Here is an 18,639-nt window from a genome sequence, read left to right as displayed (position 1 = left end):
AAGCGCTTAACAAATACCAACATTATTGTTATTAAGAAGCAGATCTGTTGTCCTCACCAGTAGTGCCCCCGAGCAGGTCCCGGAGGTTCATTCCACTCTTTAGACTCCTCCATTCTTGGGTCCTCTGCCAAGCCTGAGCCAATTTAACTCTCATCCCATCCCTGCTTGGGGTTTCAGGCAATTGTTTTATTAGTCAAAAGTGGCTTCTGAAACCATCCGTCGGGCCACCCCTGACCTAGATAAGTGTTGGTAGAGATGATGTCTCTGAACCAGTGAAGCCTTTCCGTTCTCATTTATCTGTAGTTAATCAAGAAAAGTAATTTCCTTGACTGTAGCTACCTGAAACATTTTCTGAGGGGTTGGAAACACCAAAGTTGCTTTCCATTACATAAGTAGTTGAGTCATTATTCTTATCAAAATGCTGTTCTAGTACGTATACAATAGAAGAAAAGAATGATTCAGAGAGCTCTACGGCCACATCTCACAGTATGGGAAAAGATTCCAAATCTGTTTATTGAAATTGATAGTTATGGTATTTAAGTGCTTTCTAGGTGCCTAAGCACTGGGGTAGATACAGGATAATCAGATTAGACACAATCCCCGTCGCACTTGGGACTCCCAATTTAAAACTGGCAAACATTCAAATTCCACAGTTAAGTCCCACGACCCAGCTAGATCTTTTTGTTCCAGAGATATGTTTTACTGGCTTGCTCCTGGGTGCCTAGATGGAATTCACTCTGTTCTGCCAGAATGTGTTCTCACTACCTGGATGGGACACAACTGCAGAATTCGGAACATTCTTCCAACAACCTGCACCTGTCTGGAGACCACATGATGGAATATCAGCAGAATCAGTTGTGCACATGCATGTGTGACAGGCAGCGAGTGGGTACTACCACATGAGTTTTCTGTAGTGCTGGGTTCTGCAAGAACTCAACCCCTGCACCGTGGGAGAAGTGGGAGAATTCTAGTATCAAATGTGTGCCCGTGTGTTTCCACATTACAGGTGCGGAAATCCACAGGAGTCAGTAAAACATATTTCATCGGACAGCCAGAACACGCTGTTAAGGTGACAGTGTGTTCAGGCCATCATCTAAGGCCAGTGTATCTGTAATACCCCACAATCCCAAATTTACAAAGTTGTTTTGTCCTGGGAATGGCAGATTTTTAGCCAAAATATAAAACACATTGTAAAGGATTAGTATATTTCCCTCCAAGAGTTCATTTGCTTTAGATAATAAATAACAAACAATTTCATGGGATTTTATTTACAAATAAATAACATGAGATACAAAATTTCATACAAAAAGAATGAAAATTAGATGGACTCAATAGACTACTGAGTAATTGGATGAGAGGTTTTAATACTCCCCTCCAGCCCAACCTCCAGAGATTAACATATGCACCGCACAGTTTGTTACTCTGCATTTGTTTCTACACGAGCATCATCATATCCTTCCCTCTCTTTATGTCTAGCCAGATGTCTGCATCCATGTTGTCTGTTTTGGAAGCTTAACTCCTTCAGGACAGGAAGCGGGCTAGCTGCACTGACTCTATACACCACCTCTGTGAGAGTCCTTAATAAATAGTATAAATAGTGCAATCATATAAATAATAAAACCCAGTCTGCACACTTCACTCCTCCAGTGCTAACCTTCTCACTGTACCTCGATCTCGTCTATCTCACCGCCGACCTCTCGCCCACGTCCTGCTTCTGACCTGGAACGCCTTCCCTCCTCTTATCTGACAATTAGTCTCGCCTCCTTCAAAGCCTTATTGAAGGCACATCTTCTCCTAAAGGCCTTCCCTGACTAAGCCCTCCTTTCGTCTTCTCCCACATGCTTCAATGTCACCCTGACTTGCTCCCTTTATTCATCCCCCCTCCCAGCACTTATGTACATATGTACAGCACTTATGTACATACCTGCAATTTATTTATTTATATTAATGTCTGTTTCCCCCCAAGAGTGTAAGACCATTATGGGCAGGGAAATGTGTCTGCTATATTGTTATATTTTACTCTCCCGAGCGCTTAGTACAGTGCTCTGCACAAAGCAAGCGCTCAATAAATACAATTGACTACTGGTGATGGTCATGGAAACATAAATAGTAGAAACAAGGAGAGTCCACTCAGAGTTTGTTGTAACTGCCTTGCTCTATCATGAAGAGTCGGTGGTAATTTCTTCGGCCACAGCGTAGGAGATTATATTCATCATAGTTTAATTAAGCCAAAATACGTCAATTCAGAATCATAAAATACTTGACTTGACTTGGTCACTCTAACGAACACCGAGACGCCTTGTTGCAGGTCAAAGACTCCTCCTATGTGAATGGACTGAAGACCACAGTGTTGCGTTGATGTCTGGGAATTGGCTCCCTTGAGTAAAGGACTCACGGCTCCACTTTTCTGGCTCAGGTAAAGGTAAGTCACAAATGGCTCCTTCTCTGTGGCTACGTCTTTGGAGCAGAAGCCGACTTGGGTATAGATATAGTAGAGTCCCGGCCTCTCGACTGTCAGTTTCCCAGCTTTGTAGGATAGCAAGTGGCTCATGGTAAAACGTCCCTTCTTCATCCACTGTAAAACTGTGAGGAAAGAAATACGAATGATTGTGGTGAGTCATCGGGAGGTTACTATTGACAAAGAAGTTAAAAGTGTAATTCCAGCAGATTCCATCGATGGGGGAGAACCACACCGAAGAGCCACAGTTCATAAGTCCATTCAGTTTGTTAATTCCAGATCAAACTGGTGCCCGTCAGGTCATTCTAGGGAATAGCATGATTTCAAAATACCTTACTACGAACAATAAATGCAAATCCACCAGGGAGTTCCCTGAGGTTAAATTGTATTTGTAAAAAAATGAAACCATCGTTAATTTTCTAGAGTTTGCTCAAGGTCATTTCCTCATATTTGGTCCTCCATGAAATGACCCTGAGGTTAAATCGTATTTGGAAAAAAATGAAACCATCGTTAATTTTCTAGAGTTTGCTCAAGGTCATTTCCTCATATTTGGTCCTCCATGAAATGAATGCCCACTTCCCTAGCCAAACCTCAAGCATGGTGAGAAGATGAAAATCTCATTGCTGCCCTATCATGCTGATGTGAAATTAACCAGCCTCCCACTTACAGGGCTATAATTAGGTAAGGAAGTATGAAAATAAACTTGCCATTTCACTGTAAGTTTTGATCTCCCATTGTAGTGGGTGCCACAAACTTGAAAGCTCAGTAATGTGCAAAGCATTTGTAATCTTGTGGCTAAGCCCAAGTATCCACCAGTAGTGTGCCATTTTCTCAGCTGAGATGTTGAGTGGGTTCAAAGTGCTACATGTGCCAGATTTCAAATCTCAGTCTCTGCAAGAGTTGAGTTAGTTGGAGGGGTATGTGAAAATTTAGATCAGTTTTGTCACATTTCTGAACCTTACTAGCTTCCATTATGGTGCAACACGCAACCGAAGTGTAGCCACAAAGTGTCAGGGAGACAGAGTTACCTGAAACTCTGGGCGCTACCGTATGCACTCAATGAAAGAGTCCTCTCTCCAACTGAACTTTAATATCTAAATAATTCATAAGCATCTCTCATTTCAAACATTTGAGAAAGAAGTGGATTCATGGTTTATCAGTCTACTCAATAAATAATAGCATAAAAGGCTTTTTTGTTCACAAGACTTGACAACACCCCCATGGAATACTAAAGAGCTGAATATGAAAAATCAGAAACCTATAAAATCATGGATATTCTAAAGGGAATCAAATTCATAAAGAAATGGCAAGAAAATTACATCTCAAACTCCCAAGCCCTAACTGGAGAAACAATACAAATGATGGCCCTCAATTTTTTGTTTTATCTTTCTTCTCCCTGGCAGATATAGTAGAATGATAAACATTAACAACCTGTCTGAATCTTGACCGCCTTTGATTAAGTGATTATCACTTAAATCACTTAATCACTTAAATCACTTAATTATAAAATATATGGATACCATCTAATAAAAGGTACCTTGTGTGACAATGCTTTAATTTTATGAATGTTCATATTTATATGACTTAATCAAAAACATTAGGATAAATTAAGCCACACCAAAGTAACACTAAGAAGACTGAGGAAATTGAGGGATAAAGCTCTTGTTCCTTTTACTTATTTTTCATGGTATTTGTTAAACTCTTACTGTGTGCCAGATCCTGTACTAAGCACTGAAGTAAAGATGCAAGCTAATCAGATTGGACGCGGTCCATGTCCCACATGGGGCTCTCAGTCTTATTTCCCATTTTACAGATGAGGTAACTGAAACACAGAGAAGTTAAATGACGTGCCCAAGGTCACACAGCAGACAAGTGGCACAGTCGAGATTAGAGCCCAGGTTCTTCTGACTCCCAGGCCCGTGCTCTATCCCTAGGCCTTGTTACTTTTCTTAGTTTAGCTTCTCTTCTTTTAGGTTTTCTGGAATGCTAAACAGAGTCCCTGCATTCCATCTTCACTTTAAATTTCAATGTCTGCATGAACCTATGGTTGAAACTTTAAATTCTAACTGTTCATGTGGCTGAGAGTTTTGATGGTATTGATGCCTGTTTGTTTTGTTTTGCTGTCTGTCTCCTCCTTTTAGACTGTGAGCCTGTTGTTGGGTAGGGATTGTCTCTATTTGTTGCCAAATTGTATCCTCCAAGTGCTTAGTACAGTGCTCTGCACACAGTAAACGCTCAGTAAATATGATTGAATGAATGAATGAATGAATGAGGTGCTTAATAACTCTGTTTCCATGGTTTTGTCAGATGCAAAGCATTCTCCAGCCTAGGCTACCAATAATTGATTAGGGAAAAAGAACTAACAGTTGCAACAGTGGAACAACATTCATGGAAATGAAACCATTTAGGGTTGCAGAGATCGCAAAACTGCTTCTGAAGTTTCTGCAGTGGAAAATCTGTAGCTTGCTAGTGCATACTGAACTCTATAGAAAGAGTTGTACTCTGAATTTACCTTGGGGCCGGGGCCATCCCAAATAAGGTGTGTGTAGACTAGTCACTGAGTGACGGATGGCAGTAATTTCCCTGAGTCATACTTTGAATTTCCAGGCCACTCGACCCCGTATATACACAGCTTTTCCAGCAGCCAGAAGTCTATGGGAATCAGTGGTAATGAGCCAGGATGCTAGTCATTTCTTCTGAGCTGACAGAATATCAACTCGCTGGTACTCAGTCCTTAGAAACTTGTAGAAAATGAGCACATTTTTGAAAGCGTGCTCTCTCTCTCTCTCTCTCTCTCGCTCTCTCTCCAGTCTTCCCATCTGTAGACATACAGCCCTCTGGGATACGCAATGCATGAACGGTCAATGGGTGTGGGGGGGAATTGGGAGTTGGGCACTTGGCTAAAAAAGCCACAGTTATAAGGATTGTTATCCCGCTTAAAGAAATTCCCCCGAGGAATGATTTTTGAACAGACAGGACTTACCAGATGCTGACTCATTATTTTTAACCCCTATAAGATGAGCTGCAATTGGATGCTTCTGTTCATCTGAAATGAAGAAACATCTATTAGGTCCAAAAATACCACAACAAAAAAAAAACCACTCTCACTTAAACCCAAGTATCTATCATTTTTCTGTTGGCTAGGAGTGGCAGTAATTATCTATATGGGAAGAAAATTGAACTGGACAGTTGGGGCAATTATACATATAATTCAGGTGACAAATGATAAGGAGGAAAAATAATTTTTTCAACTAACAATTCCTATGATCTATAGTGAGGAAATTCAGTCGTCACTCCTTCAATTCTTCACTGTATTTGTGTGTTTGTAAATAGAATGTGCTTGTTCCAAGCAGAACCTGTTAGACATTACTGGAATCTTTATTTGGGTCAAGTAACCTTTAAATCTCTGAGCAGGTACCTTAATGCCAAAAAAAGTCCTGCTTGCAAGGCACCTGTAAAAACCATGTGACCTTTGGCCAACAGATGAGTGCACAAGGTAAAGCTGTAGACCCAAAAGGTTGGCTTAACTACTCAGTCCCAGCTAAGCCATAGAAGCACAACCATTCAAACCTCTCCTGCCTGCATGAAGCAGAGTTTCAATGACAGTGCTTTAATCAATCAATCAAAATGTTATTTATTGAGCTTTTACTCTGTGTGAAACACTGTCCTAAACACTTGGGCGAGTATACTTCAGTAGAGTTTGTTTATGAGTTATTAGTATGCTTAATAGTCTGTTTAATAGCCAAAAGCTAAATTAACATGATTTCACGGGGGCATTACTGACAGCCAATTCATGTGAGAAACTTAGTCAAGCAGGAGTTTTTGGTGGTAGATGTGGAATTCATGTTCTCGTTTTAGTGTGGTCATATTTCTCTGCATTTGGATACACTTTTCTACATGGATTTTTTTTGAAACCCTTATAAAAAACGTGCTAAAGACTGCTAATGTCACAGATCACAATAGTAAATGATTCTTTTCCAGTAATTTTATTCCTTTTCAGGTTAAGATAGGTCCATAGTCACTCTGAAAAAGGTTCACTGTCATTTTGAATTGGTTATATTGAAGGGCAAAGAAGGGGCTATTTGGTAAACACCAACTTAATTAGACATGTCTGTATGTTTGCCTGAATGCACGGACACCGAGCTATCTGAAACCACAAGTGCCATAGATGACACACTTGGTTTCCTGTTATATTTACAAGCTTAAAAATGCAGGGTTTTTTTTAAAGGGTTATATCTAGTTTAGTTTTTCTTTTAAGTTTGCAAGCATTAGCAGAAAATGTCAATAAACAACCTACCTGTTTGCTTGAGAAATGCTTCTCCTTTCTCCTCTTTCTCCTTAACCTAAAAGAGAAAGATTTATAAAGTCATTTTACAGTGTCTTGATAGTAATGCAGAGGTCATAAATATCTGCTTATTACTCCTCTTAGGTGCTAACAAAGGCTTTTATGTAGCTATAACTACAGTACTATCACTAAACCTTTCCTGCAGATAAGACTAAGGCCCGGATGGGTTAAGTTACATTTTTAGGAGATCAATCTGGGAATGCAAGGCTCGTGACTCTCATCCCTCATCTCCATTTAGACCAATTCTTCAGTCCAGTCCTATGTCACCAATCGCGACCCAGCTTTGACAGGTATTCCTGGGACCAGTGAATATTATCCTATAGCAGGCACCCCAAGAGATCAGACTATACCGCGTTAACCTCCAAAGCAAACTTCTGTTGTACTGGCCCTGATATATTCTGCCCCAGTGTGCCTCAGCTTGGGTATTCTTTCAGGGCAAATTTAACTGTAAGTGGCTTGCAAGTATGAAATCTCAGAGCAGAAGACTTATGAAATATTGAAAAAAAATCCTTACGATGTCTTATATCCCATTTTTCGGAATGGGTTATTTAAAATTGGGCCTTGCTATGAAGAAGACTTTGAACCAGTTTTAAAGCAACAATCAAAATCACTGCCAGAGAACATTAGCAGTAATACTTTCTACATCCTTAGTAACTTATTTAACTCTGGAGCTACTTAAAAGGAAGTTTCCGAACCATAACGGGTTGGCGTCGTCAACCTCCGTCGGGTTAGGGATGGGAATTCCTCCCTTTTTAAAGTAGAGAAAATAAGGTTGGAGAAATCAAGTGACTTAGCTGAGCTTATCTGGAGAGTTTTAGAGCAGAGTCAGGAAAAGAATAGAGACTCACCAAATCAATTTTCTCTGGGAAAGGAGAAGGAAAATGGCATTTTGTTCCCTGTCTTCTGACATGTAGGTGCCTTTCTTTCTTACAGGATATTGAAATGTTTTGTCACCTCACCATTTTGCCTCTCTACCAGAAATGGTTTTTATACTCTTTTTGGGTGGTTTGATTGAGGCTCTGTTCTGCTGCCAGGTATGGGGGCGTGAATCATCACACGCAATGCAAAATCGGCTACTGTAATTGCTTACCTTACTTTCCATTTGTAACGCTCATCTAGAGAACTTTGATCTTAAAATTGTGCACCATGAAAATGCGATGGCAGGAAAGGATCATGAGATAACCAGTCAACAAATGACTATTTAGTGCATTTTAAAAAATGGAGTGTGACAATTGAGGTTGAGATGTTTTTAGGGTAAGAGTAATGAAAGGGCGCAGGACTGAACGGCACACCTCCATTCTGATAGTTTACAGATGGCAGGAGGACAAGTGGAAATAATAATAAAAACAACGATGCTATTTGTTAAGCACTTACTACTTGTCAAGCGCTATTCTAAGTGCAGGCATACAGACAAGCTAATCAGGTTGTACACAGTCCCTGTCCCACAATAGGCTCACAGTTTTAATCCCCATTTTACAGATGAGGTAACCTAGGCCCAGAGAAGTGAAGTGACTTGCCCAAGGTCACACAGCAGACAAGTGGAGGAGCTGGGATTAGATTAGAACCCAGGTCCTTCTGACTCCCAGGCCCGTGCTCTATCCACTAGACTACGCTACTTCTCTGTTGTGGGAGAGAGCTCAATGTCTGAACTACATATCAGATTTAGGCCCTCGGTTAGTCGGATCGCGTGCCAGCACCCAACAGAAGAACCTGGTGTTAACCAAGAAAAAAAATCCAGGCTGGACAAATCAGGTGGGCTCTCCTGGAATGCAGAGCCAAGACCTTTCTAAGAGGAGGATCTAGTACATACACATGCTAGGATCAGAGAAATGTGACTTCAGCTGGCATCTGGGAGCTAGGATACTTGTGCCAGTTTGCGACCATATATTGTCAGTTCCAGTTAGAATCCTCATGGCTATCCCAAAGGTTCAAGCATCGGCACTATGCTGTGGCCACTTGGGCCATAAGTGCATCCTGCATGTACGATACGTAGCAAGGTGCCGCACCTCTGCCTTGCTTACTCGCTTACTGTACTCTGTGCCCCAGCGGGAATGTTCCTGGAATCCTTACTTCATTCTGATGCCTGGATTGTTTTTCTAAAAAAAAGGTCTGTCCATGTCTCCCCATTCCTCAAGATCCTCCAAGAGCTGCCCATCCACAACAACATCAAATAAACTCTTTCTCGTCAGCTTTAAAGCACTCAATCAGCTCTCCCCATCCTAACTTACCTTGCTGATTTTCTACTATACCCAGCCGCACACTTCACTCCTCTAAGGCCAACCTACTCTCTCTACCTCGATCTTGGCTATCCTGTCGCTGACCCCTTGCCCATGTCATCCTTCTAGCCTGGAACTCCCTTTCCCATCACATCCAACCGACCACCACTCTCCCCACCTTCAAAGCCTTACTAAAGTCACATATCTCCTCCAAGAAACTTTTCCCCCAACCAAGCCTTTGTTTCCCCTACTCACCGTCCCTTCTGTGGCACCTACATACATGGCTCTGAACCATTTAAGCACTTGATATTCAATCCACCTTCAGCCCCATAGCACTTAAGTACATATCTGTATTTTAGTATCTGTCTCCCACTCTAGGCTATAACTCCTTGTGGGCAGAGAACATGTCTACCAATTTTTTTGTATTGTAGTCTTCAAGCGCTTAGTATGTTGCTTTGCATTCAGTAAAGCGCTCAATAAATATCATTGGTTGATTGCCAGGGATGAGAGTGTGTGAGTGGTGTGGAACAAACCACCCTCACAGTAATCGATTCTTTTATGCAGGTTCTCGGTCCCGAAGCCTCTGGACCAAAACTCATCCCTTGTTCTCAACCAGAGACTCCACTATCTCAGGCCTATCATCAGCAGTACCAAATCTATATTATTTCACAATCCTCTTGCATTTTTTACTTGCAGAAGTTTTATTTTCATCATGATTTGTTGTTCTACCCAACACCCCATGATGACTACCAGATTTTTTTGTCTCTGTTTTACAAATGAGAAACCAGAGTACCTAGGCAGGATTTAGAAGCAGTGTGGCCTAGTGGCAAAAGCATGGACCTGGGAGTCAGTGGACATGGTTTCTAATCCCACCACCACCACTTGTCTGCTGTGTAACCTTGAGCGAGTCACTTAACTTCTCTGTGCCTCCGTTACCTCATCTGTAAAATGTGGATTAAGACTGTGAGCCCCACATGGGACAGGGACTGTATCTCACCTGATAATCTTGTATCTACCCCAGGATTTAGTAGAGTATCTGGCACATAGTAAGTGCTTAACAAATTCCATTCAAAAAAAAAAAATTCAGTGTGACGCCTCAGCCTGATCAGTACACAAAGATATAGGAATGTAGGGTGATCCATGCCAGGTTAAAGTCTCTCCGGATAGTGCAAAATGAAATTCTTGGAGGCTCCCCTTGCCTCATAGGAATTCCAGCAATATGCTTAAATTGGGCATTTTTTATTAGTTCTAAGTGATATCTCTGAGCTTTGTTGTGGTCAGTGAATTTAATATAATCAACGCAGTTATATTGTACCGTCTGTTCTATTGTACTATCTCTAGAGTTTACTTCAGTGCTCTATGCACAGCAAGTGCTCAAAAAAATTGATTGATCCATGAACAAGTCTCTGAAAGAGGGCATAGATTGCACTTCTGGAACCTTGTGAGCCTTTCCCTTATTGGGTTCAAAAATTTGTGCTTCATGCTGTTGGTACACCAGGAATAAAGTTCAACAAGGAATGGCACGTAGTGGCTTCTGATAGAGGGTCAGACTATACTGCCAGACAACAGCTTTAAAGGCCTGTGCCCTGTGGAATTATCATCTCCCAAAAATGTCATTGACGAGAGTCAGCCCCACAGCCCTTATACTGTTCAAGTCCTTATAGTCTGCCCTATCTGCTGTGATCTATTTTAATGTCTCTCACGCCCGCTAGACTGAAAGCTCTTTGAAGGCAGGAACTGTGTCTGCCAAATCTATCATGCTCCCAGATGTTTAGTTCGCTCCCCTTCGTGTAGCAAGCCTTCAATAAATACCATTAGATGATTGATGTTTCTCTTGCTACCTGAGTTGGCCTGGGGGAATTTGGCCATAGGCAGAGCCCGCCCCGCCTCATCAGAGGTCCCTGATACCTTCTACCAAGATTCACCAAGATCTAGAAATTCAGCCGGCTGAGATGACGAGGCATTTTCCAAAGCCCAAGGGCACAATATTGAGAGTGAACCTCCAGGCCTGTAAAGGCCCAATGAAGTCCCGTTTGGAGAACTTCCCTACCTCAGAGAATGGTTCATGAAATTTGTTGAGACCTCTTATCTTAAGCATCCTAAGTTTCCATTTGAAGAGAAACCATGTAAGTAGGCTACCTTACATTCACCTGTTAAGGTGTAATAAACGAACACTGTGCTCTTTCACTTTATTTGATCAGTGGTAAAAGCTCTGTTATCCTGCAAGTTAGGGGAATGGGAGGTGCTAGGTAGGCAGCCATTCTGATTAAGGAAGGGCTACCTGGCAGGGATTTCACAAAATCATATAGAGGCCTAGAGAGGGTGCCTAGTGAGGAATGATATTATAGAACAGGGGTCAGAGACACTGTGTGAGGGCAAATAGTGTGGTAGAGCACCGTACCAAACAGGCTTGCTAAGACTCCTACGGAGGGCAAGGGCAGGATATGTGTCTACTAACTCTGTTGCCCTCTCTCAAGCCCTTACAGTGCTCTGCACCCGGAAGTCGTTCAATAAATATACTTGATTGAGAGTGTTTGCAAAACTCTGTCGGGCTATACACAGCTCGACTTTGCCAGCCTTCTCCCCAATAACTACATAGAACACAGGTGATGTAACCCTGCATCTCCCACCGGAAGGAGGCTCTTCTTCACAAGGATTCCTCAGGCAAGAATTGCCTTTCTATGAGAGACCTCAGAAATGACAGTTAATAGAGTATACTGTCTGGAAACTGGCTGGATGACAAAGCGTTTACTGTATAAGACCAGAAAGCCATTTCTTCCTGAATTCAATAGAAACAATCTCACTTTCTAATCCTTAAAGGAGGAGGTGGCTCTTAACTACACCAGTCTTTAATAGAACTTTTCTTTACACAGTTGATTAAAATTTGCATCGGTAAATAGTGCTGCAACATGTATTTTCAGAGAAAAGCCCTTCAGGACCATTTACTGAAGAGTTATTTACCTCAAGAAGCTTTTGGAACCTGTGCCTTATCTCTTCGCAGTTTAGTAATGTTGAGGATGCCCCTCCATTGTGACATTTTTGTACTGTCTTCATGAACACATAATCTTCGTGAAGACTCATCTCATCTTTTACCTGTTAGGGAAAAAAACGAGGGAAAGCATAAAGGTAATTCTGAAGGAAAACCAAACAAATAATAACGACCACGGTATTTATTAAGCCCTTACTGTGGGCCGAGTACTGTGCTAATCCCTGGGATAAATAGCCGATACGGCCTCTGTCCCCCATTCTAAATGACACTTGAGTGTGAATTTTCTCAGTTCTCTAGCAGTGTTTTATTGAAATGAGTATTTTACAAAATAAGGCAGAAAGTAATTATTGTTTTCTATCTTTGTAATTTTTCAAAAGCAAAATGCTCTGGAATAATTGGAGTATTTTCTGAATCTGGGTGGAAATTGCAACTGTTATAATAAAAAAACTTCACTATATCCTAAATTAGAATTTTTCAATGTCTGGTAGCAGTTGTAGAATAGTTATGTTTATATCCTATTGCAACAGTAGTATTTAGTCATTACAAATGCTGCTTGTAAAATAACTTGTTTTCCTCTGATGTAAATGACTGCTGCATTTTAGCATTTTGTGATTTTCTGCTTTGAAAAAATAGTTAATTAGTGATCAATATTAATTCAATTAATTCGTAATTAAATCAATGTGACAGGTTAAAGCTGAAAGAAAGCTTTTTCAACTTGAAAAGAATTGCTTTTTCAGTATGGTTAGTGCATTTTAATCTATATCCACCTGTTTACCTACATGGAGGTTAAGTTTGTAATTCTTGACTTTTGGAAATATTGTAAGTTTTATGTGAAAAACAAGGCACAGGGAAGATTGTAAACTCCTCAAGGGCAGGGAGCAAGTCTTTTTCTTTTATTGCACTCTCCTAACCACCTAGCACAGTACTCGACACTTAATAGGCACCCAGCAAATATTAGTAGATGAATAATTGAATGCATTACCCTTTTGCAACAATATTTGCACAAGCAGTGGAGAATGGGTAGTTGATTTTATGTGGATAATTAAAAACACTAAACTTACAACATAGAAAAAGAGGGGGTTTATTTTACTTAAATGATCCTTCTCTCTCTCTCTCTCTCTCTCTCTCTCTCTTAGTTGAACTTAAACTTTGTCCCGTAAGCAAAATGAAGTAATTATTTCTGTTAAATGATTGATATAGCCTTGATCATTCTTGCTAAAAAAAAAGTCCTTTATTTGGCCAAAATTACCCAGGTAAGTGTCCCAACTCTCTACTTTGCCTTGCCTTTAAAAAGACCCAGTCTCTGTTTTTTCAGCCTCATCCATGTACATTAAAATAAGTATTTTTGTTATAGTTTCTAAAGGATTTCAAATCATGTAAGAGGCTGCCTATCTTTTTCCCATGAATTCAACCACTAGGAAGGTCAAATAGCCCAAGATCAAACATGTCAGCATGTATTTTAGCCTGACCACAACTATTTATTGCACAGCCATTGATCAAATAACACTCACAGAGATACTTGGACATGAGTCTATAGCCCAAGCAATCTTTGGTCTTCATATATTTGTCCAGAGAATGCGTTTTTCTTCAACTAGATATTAGTTTTTTGACCAAATCAATACTTCCCTGCCCTGATAAGCTAAAATTAAGATGAAAAGAAGCAAATTCACTGTAAAAAGAATAGAATGTTAAATGACCAGACTTGATGATCTCAAAAACTCAAATTGCGTTGCAATAATGCTGCTCTGTACACGATGCATCGTAATGAATTTTGGGGGTGACCGTCCAAGGCGCATTCAGGGGAAAAGACTTTTGGTTCATATTACCTTATCCAACCTCCTGTGAAGATATATACCAAAAAGTGCCGTCGCGATGATCTGAGCGGTGACAAAGACAGTAAGAAAACCCAGGAGAAATTTCATAGTGGCAGGAGATCCAGTGTTGACTGACCGAGGAGAAGGCTGACTGTAGACTTCATTCATTCTGGTGCAGGTTGAAATGGTGCGTTTGGACAGAGAGATGCCGAAGCAGCATCTGACATTTCACTGTTGCTATCTCTTACTAGGATCGTAACTCGACTTCCTGGAAAATATGGCTCTTCTTTTTTTCTCCTTGAATCAAGAAACTACGTGAAGGTTTTTTCCTTTAAATTTACTTCCAGCCTTTTCCCCTTTGTTAAAGAAAAAAATGTTCAAGTTTCTTCTTCCATATATTCATACTTGCCTAACAATGTCACAGACTTCATAAGAGTTAATTGCAGCATTTTCCTACCTCAGTTGAACCTATCTTGGTTTGCAAAAGAGTCATTTCTAATTCAATCATCCCAAAGTGACAAAGTGCCTTCCGGGCATGAAATAGGACATGTTTAGCAACAAATAATGGGATTTATTTTGAAATTAGATCTTCATCCCTGGCTAGGATTTTGCAAGATTTTCTTTAAGTGAACTTTAGTACAAGGAAACCTGCACGATCGCTTCTAGCCAATGATTGCAAAGCAGAGAATTATCAATCAATTGTATTTATTGAGTGCTCACTGCATCCAGAGTACTGTACCAAGTACTTGGGAAAATAAAATACAACAGAGCTGGTAAATATGATCCCCAACTAGGAGCTTTCAGTTTAGAGGAGACAGACATTAAAATAGAGTAGGGATAGAGGAAATAGTAGCGTATAAGATTGCTTATGTAAGTATCGTGGGGCTGGGGTGAGTATCAAAGTGTTTAAAGGGGTACACAGCCAAGATCACAGTTGACACGGAGGGGTGGGTGGATGGGGGAAATAAAGGCCTTAATCTAAGAGGCCTTTTGGAGGAGATGTGATTTTAGGAGGGTTTTTAAGGTGGGGAGAGTGGTGGACTGTCAGTTATGAAAGGGGAAAGCATTCCAGATGAGAGCTGGTTGAGTGCCTTAAAGCCAGTGGTAAGGAGTTTGTGTTTGACACAGAAGTGGGTGGACAACCACTGGAGATTTCTGAGGCATGGGGAGATAAGGACTGAATGGTTTTTCAGAAAAATGATCCAGGCGGCAGAGTGAAATATGGACCCGAGAGGGAGAAATAGGATGCAGGGAGGTCAGCGACGAGGCTGATGCAGTAGTCAAGGCGGGAAATGAGGAGTTCTTGGATCAGCATGGTAGCAGTCTGGATGGAGAGGAAAGGGCGGATTCTGGCGTTGTAACTGGAGATGTGTAGGTAGAACTGACAGGATTTCATGATAGATCGAATATGTAGGTTGAATGAGAGATGAGTTGAATGTAATGCCAAGATTATGGCATTATGGCATGTGGCATGGAGGATGGCAGTGCTGTCTACAATGATAGGGAAGTCAGGGGGAGGCTTTGGGTGAGAAGATGACTTCTCTTTTGGCCATGTTAAGTTTGAAGTGTCTGTGGGACATCCAAATAGAAATGTCCTGAAGGCAGAAGGAAATGCAAGACTACAGAGAAGGAGGGAGGTGAGGGCTAGAGAGGTAGAATGATCGTCATGGAATTGGTAGCTGAAGCCACAGGAGCAAATGAGTTCTCCAAGAGAGGATGTGTCGATGGAGAAGAAAAGGGGCCCTGTAACTGAACCTTTAGGCACCCCCATAGTGAGAGGGTAGGAGGCAGAGAGGGAGCCTCAGAAAGAGGCTGAGGAAGCACAGTCTGAGAGATAGGAGGAGATCCGTGAGAGGACAGTATCGCTGAAGTCAAGGGTGGATAAGGTTGCCAAGAGAAGGGGGTGGTCCTCAGTGTTAAAGGCACCTGAGAGATGGAGAAGGATAAAGATGGAGTAGTGGTCGCTGGAGTTGGCAAGAAGGCAGAGATGCAGATTCCAGTTGCTGTGGTCCTCAACTTCCCAACCAAAACTGGCAGAGAGCTGGACATGGGGGGTCTGAGCTGATCTTCAGCCTCAGTCCCACCCCCAACTTTTGGCCAATAGCAGCTGTCCTACTGTTTGTTCAAATTGCAAGGAGTTAAGAATTAGTAAGTGTCTGGTGAACTGGGGTCATATGGTTATTACGCTATTTATTTTGTTAATGAGGTGTACATCCCCTTGATTCAATGTATCTTGATGATGTTGTTTTTGTTCTGTTTTGCTTTGCTGTCTATCTCCCCCATTTAGACTGTGAGCCCGTCATTGGGCAGGGATTGTCTCTATCTCTTGCTGAATTGTACATTCCAAGCACTTAGTACAGTGCTGTACACATAATAAGCGCTCAATAAATACTAATGAATGAATGAATGAATGAATAGAAAGTCCAGATAATTCAGTTCTAAAAATGGCCAGGGAAAAGCAAAATAGTTAAAGTCAGTCATCTAGATTGTTTAAATGCTACTGTTGAGGATAAGGAGGCTTTGGCCATTGAATTTGCAGGACTGGCAATCTCAGTGTATAAGTGGTCAACTCTCCTCCATCTCAGATTGTTCTTTGGACTAAGAGGCAACATTGCTGCTTCTCGGACTCTTCTCTAAGATCACCACCCAAATTTCTTCTGTGCATATCTTCTAAGGAAATTATCACTGCTGAGACTTGGGGTGGTGGCCTTAGTGCAACTAGGGATGCATTTGTCAAGTGATTTAAACAGCACATTACTGAACATCGAATGATCCCCTTTCCAAACCATGACCTTTAAAGAAAACTGTTCAAAATTAGGCACCTTGGACCCAAAATCTGAAAGCAGGGGAACTACTGGCAAGTCTGTCCTAGAGTTAGGAAGAAATAGAGGGAACATGAGACAATGGACAGGCTGAAAGAAACAGGGCAAAGGGACCCAGGGACACACGCTCACTCAGGCAGGTCTAGCACACACACACACACACAGACAAACACACTCACTGATTAACTGTGGTATTTGTTAAAGCTCTGATTATGTACCAAGCACTGTCCTCTGTGCTGGGGAAGGATATCCTCAATGTGAAGCGTTTCTGCAGCAACACGAGCAGGTAGGGATGCAGATTCCAGTTGCCTTGGTCCTCAACTTTCCAACCGAAACTGGAGGAGAGCTGGACGTGGGGGGTCAGGCTGACCTTCAGCATCAGTTTCCCCCCAACTTTTGGCCAATAGCAGCTGCCCTACCATTCGTTGGGTTCCCATTCAATTTTTCCACCCCCATTTCTGCCATAACTTCCACAGTTGAGAGATTGCTTCATAGAGCATGGAAGGTAGAGTGTGCCATGCGAGCTGATAGATTAATCAGCCAATCGTATTTATAGAGCACTTACTGTGTACAGAGCACTGCACTAAGTGTTTGGAAGAGTTCAGTATAACAGAGTTGGTAGACAGGTTCCTTGTCTACAGTGAGCTTACAGCCTAGAGGGGGAGACCGAAATTCAAATAAATTACACATTTGTATATGTCCTGTAGCACTGAGGTCGGAGTGAATAAAGAGCACAAATCCAAGTACAAAGGTAATGCAGAAGGGAGAGGGAGAAGAGATGAGGGCTTAGTTGAGGAAGGCCTCTTGGAGAAGATGTGATTTTAATAAGGCTTTGAAGACAGGGAGGGCTAAAGGAAAAGGGTAAAATCCACTCTTTCCTCTCCATCCGAACTGCAACCATGTTAATCCAAGCACTTATTCTCTCCTGCATTGATGACTATATCGGCCTTCTTGCTGACCTTCCTGCCTCCCATCTCTACCTACTCCAGTCTATGCTTCACTCTGCTGCCCGGAACATTTTTCTACAGAAATATTCAGTCCTCATTTCCCCACTCCTCAAGAACTGTCATTGGTTGCTTATCCACCTCCACATCAAACAGAAACCCTTTACCATCAGCTTTAAATTACTGAATCACCTTGTCCCCTCCTACCTTACTTCGCTGCACTCCTACTCCAGTCCAGCCCACAAACTTCACTAATGCCAACCTACTCACAGTACCTCAATCTCATCTATCTTGCCGCCGACCTCTCACCCACGTCCTGCCTCTGGCCTGGATGGCTCTCCTTCATATCCGACAGACAATTACTCTCCCCACCTTCAGAGACTTATTAAAGGCACATCTCCCTTTATTCACCCTTCTGACAGCCCCACTGAACTTAGGTACCAATTCGTAATTTATATAAATGTCAATCTTCCCCTCTAGACTGTAAGCTCGTTGTGGGCAGGGAATGACAAATCTACCAACTCTCTGTTATTGTACTCTCCCAAACTCTTAGTACAGTGCTCTGCATACAGTAAGCGCTCAATAAATTAAACTGTAAGCCCGTCAATGGGCAGGGATTGTCTCTATCTGTTGCTGAATTGTACATACCAAGAGCTTAGTACAGTGCTCTGCACATAGTAAACGCTCAATAAATACTATTGAATGAATGAATGAATAAATACGATCGATGGATCGACTTGGGGAGCGGTGGTCTGTAGGATGTGAAGGGGGAGGAAATACCAGGCCAGAGCCAGGATGTGGGCAAGGAGTTGATGGCGAGATAGACAAGATTGAGGTAGCGAGTATGTTGGTGTTAGAGGAGCAAAGCGAGCATGCTGGTTGGTAGTAGGAAGTCAGCAAGATAAGATAGAGGCAGCGTGATTGAGGGTTTTAAAGACTATGGTAAGGAGTTTCTATTTGTCGAGGAGGTGGATGGGCAACCACTGCACATTCTTGAGTAGTAGAGAAATATGGACTGAAAGTTTCTGGAGAAAAATGACCTACATAGGAG

General features: G+C 41.7%; 1 protein-coding gene across 2 annotated transcripts; it reads right to left on the bottom strand.

Moving 5' to 3' along the window:
- Window positions 1-2,203: 2,203 nt before the first annotated feature.
- CD40LG (CD40 ligand) lies at window positions 2,204-17,240 on the bottom strand. Of its 2 annotated transcripts, XM_029067066.1 has the most exons (6): window positions 17,210-17,240; window positions 13,835-14,178; window positions 11,981-12,112; window positions 6,756-6,801; window positions 5,442-5,504; window positions 2,204-2,583 (listed from the first exon to the last, which is right to left on the bottom strand). In XM_029067066.1, the coding sequence occupies exons 2-6, from the start codon at window positions 13,988-13,990 to the stop codon at window positions 2,213-2,215; spliced, it is 768 nt and encodes a 255-aa protein (XP_028922899.1). In that variant the 5' UTR covers window positions 13,991-14,178; window positions 17,210-17,240; the 3' UTR covers window positions 2,204-2,212. The 2 variants fall into 2 exon arrangements, with proteins under 2 accessions (XP_028922899.1, XP_007664209.1); XM_007666019.2 differs by lacking the exon at window positions 17,210-17,240 and having other exon boundaries at window positions 13,835-14,578.
- Window positions 17,241-18,639: the final 1,399 nt, after the last annotated feature.

Source organism: Ornithorhynchus anatinus, chromosome 6 (assembly GCF_004115215.2).
Source record: "Ornithorhynchus anatinus isolate Pmale09 chromosome 6, mOrnAna1.pri.v4, whole genome shotgun sequence".
Classification (NCBI taxonomy): domain Eukaryota; kingdom Metazoa; phylum Chordata; class Mammalia; order Monotremata; family Ornithorhynchidae; genus Ornithorhynchus; species Ornithorhynchus anatinus.
Note: the sequence above shows the minus strand (reverse complement) of the source record. Positions and strands in the feature narration are given on the sequence as shown.

What these genes read in the sequence shown, in the direction of transcription:
- CD40LG (XM_029067066.1), bottom strand. Translation starts at nt 13,990, where the DNA reads ATGAATGAAGTCTACAGTCAGCCTTCTCCTCGGTCAGTCAACACTGGA. An exon ending in TTCACAGGAGGTTGGATAAG is followed by an intron (nt 12,113 to 13,834) that starts GTAATATGAACC and finishes TTTCCCTAACAG; the next exon opens with GTAAAAGATGAGATGAGTCT. An exon ending in GGTTCCAAAAGCTTCTTGAG is followed by an intron (nt 6,802 to 11,980) that starts GTAAATAACTCT and finishes TTTCTCTTTTAG; the next exon opens with GTTAAGGAGAAAGAGGAGAA.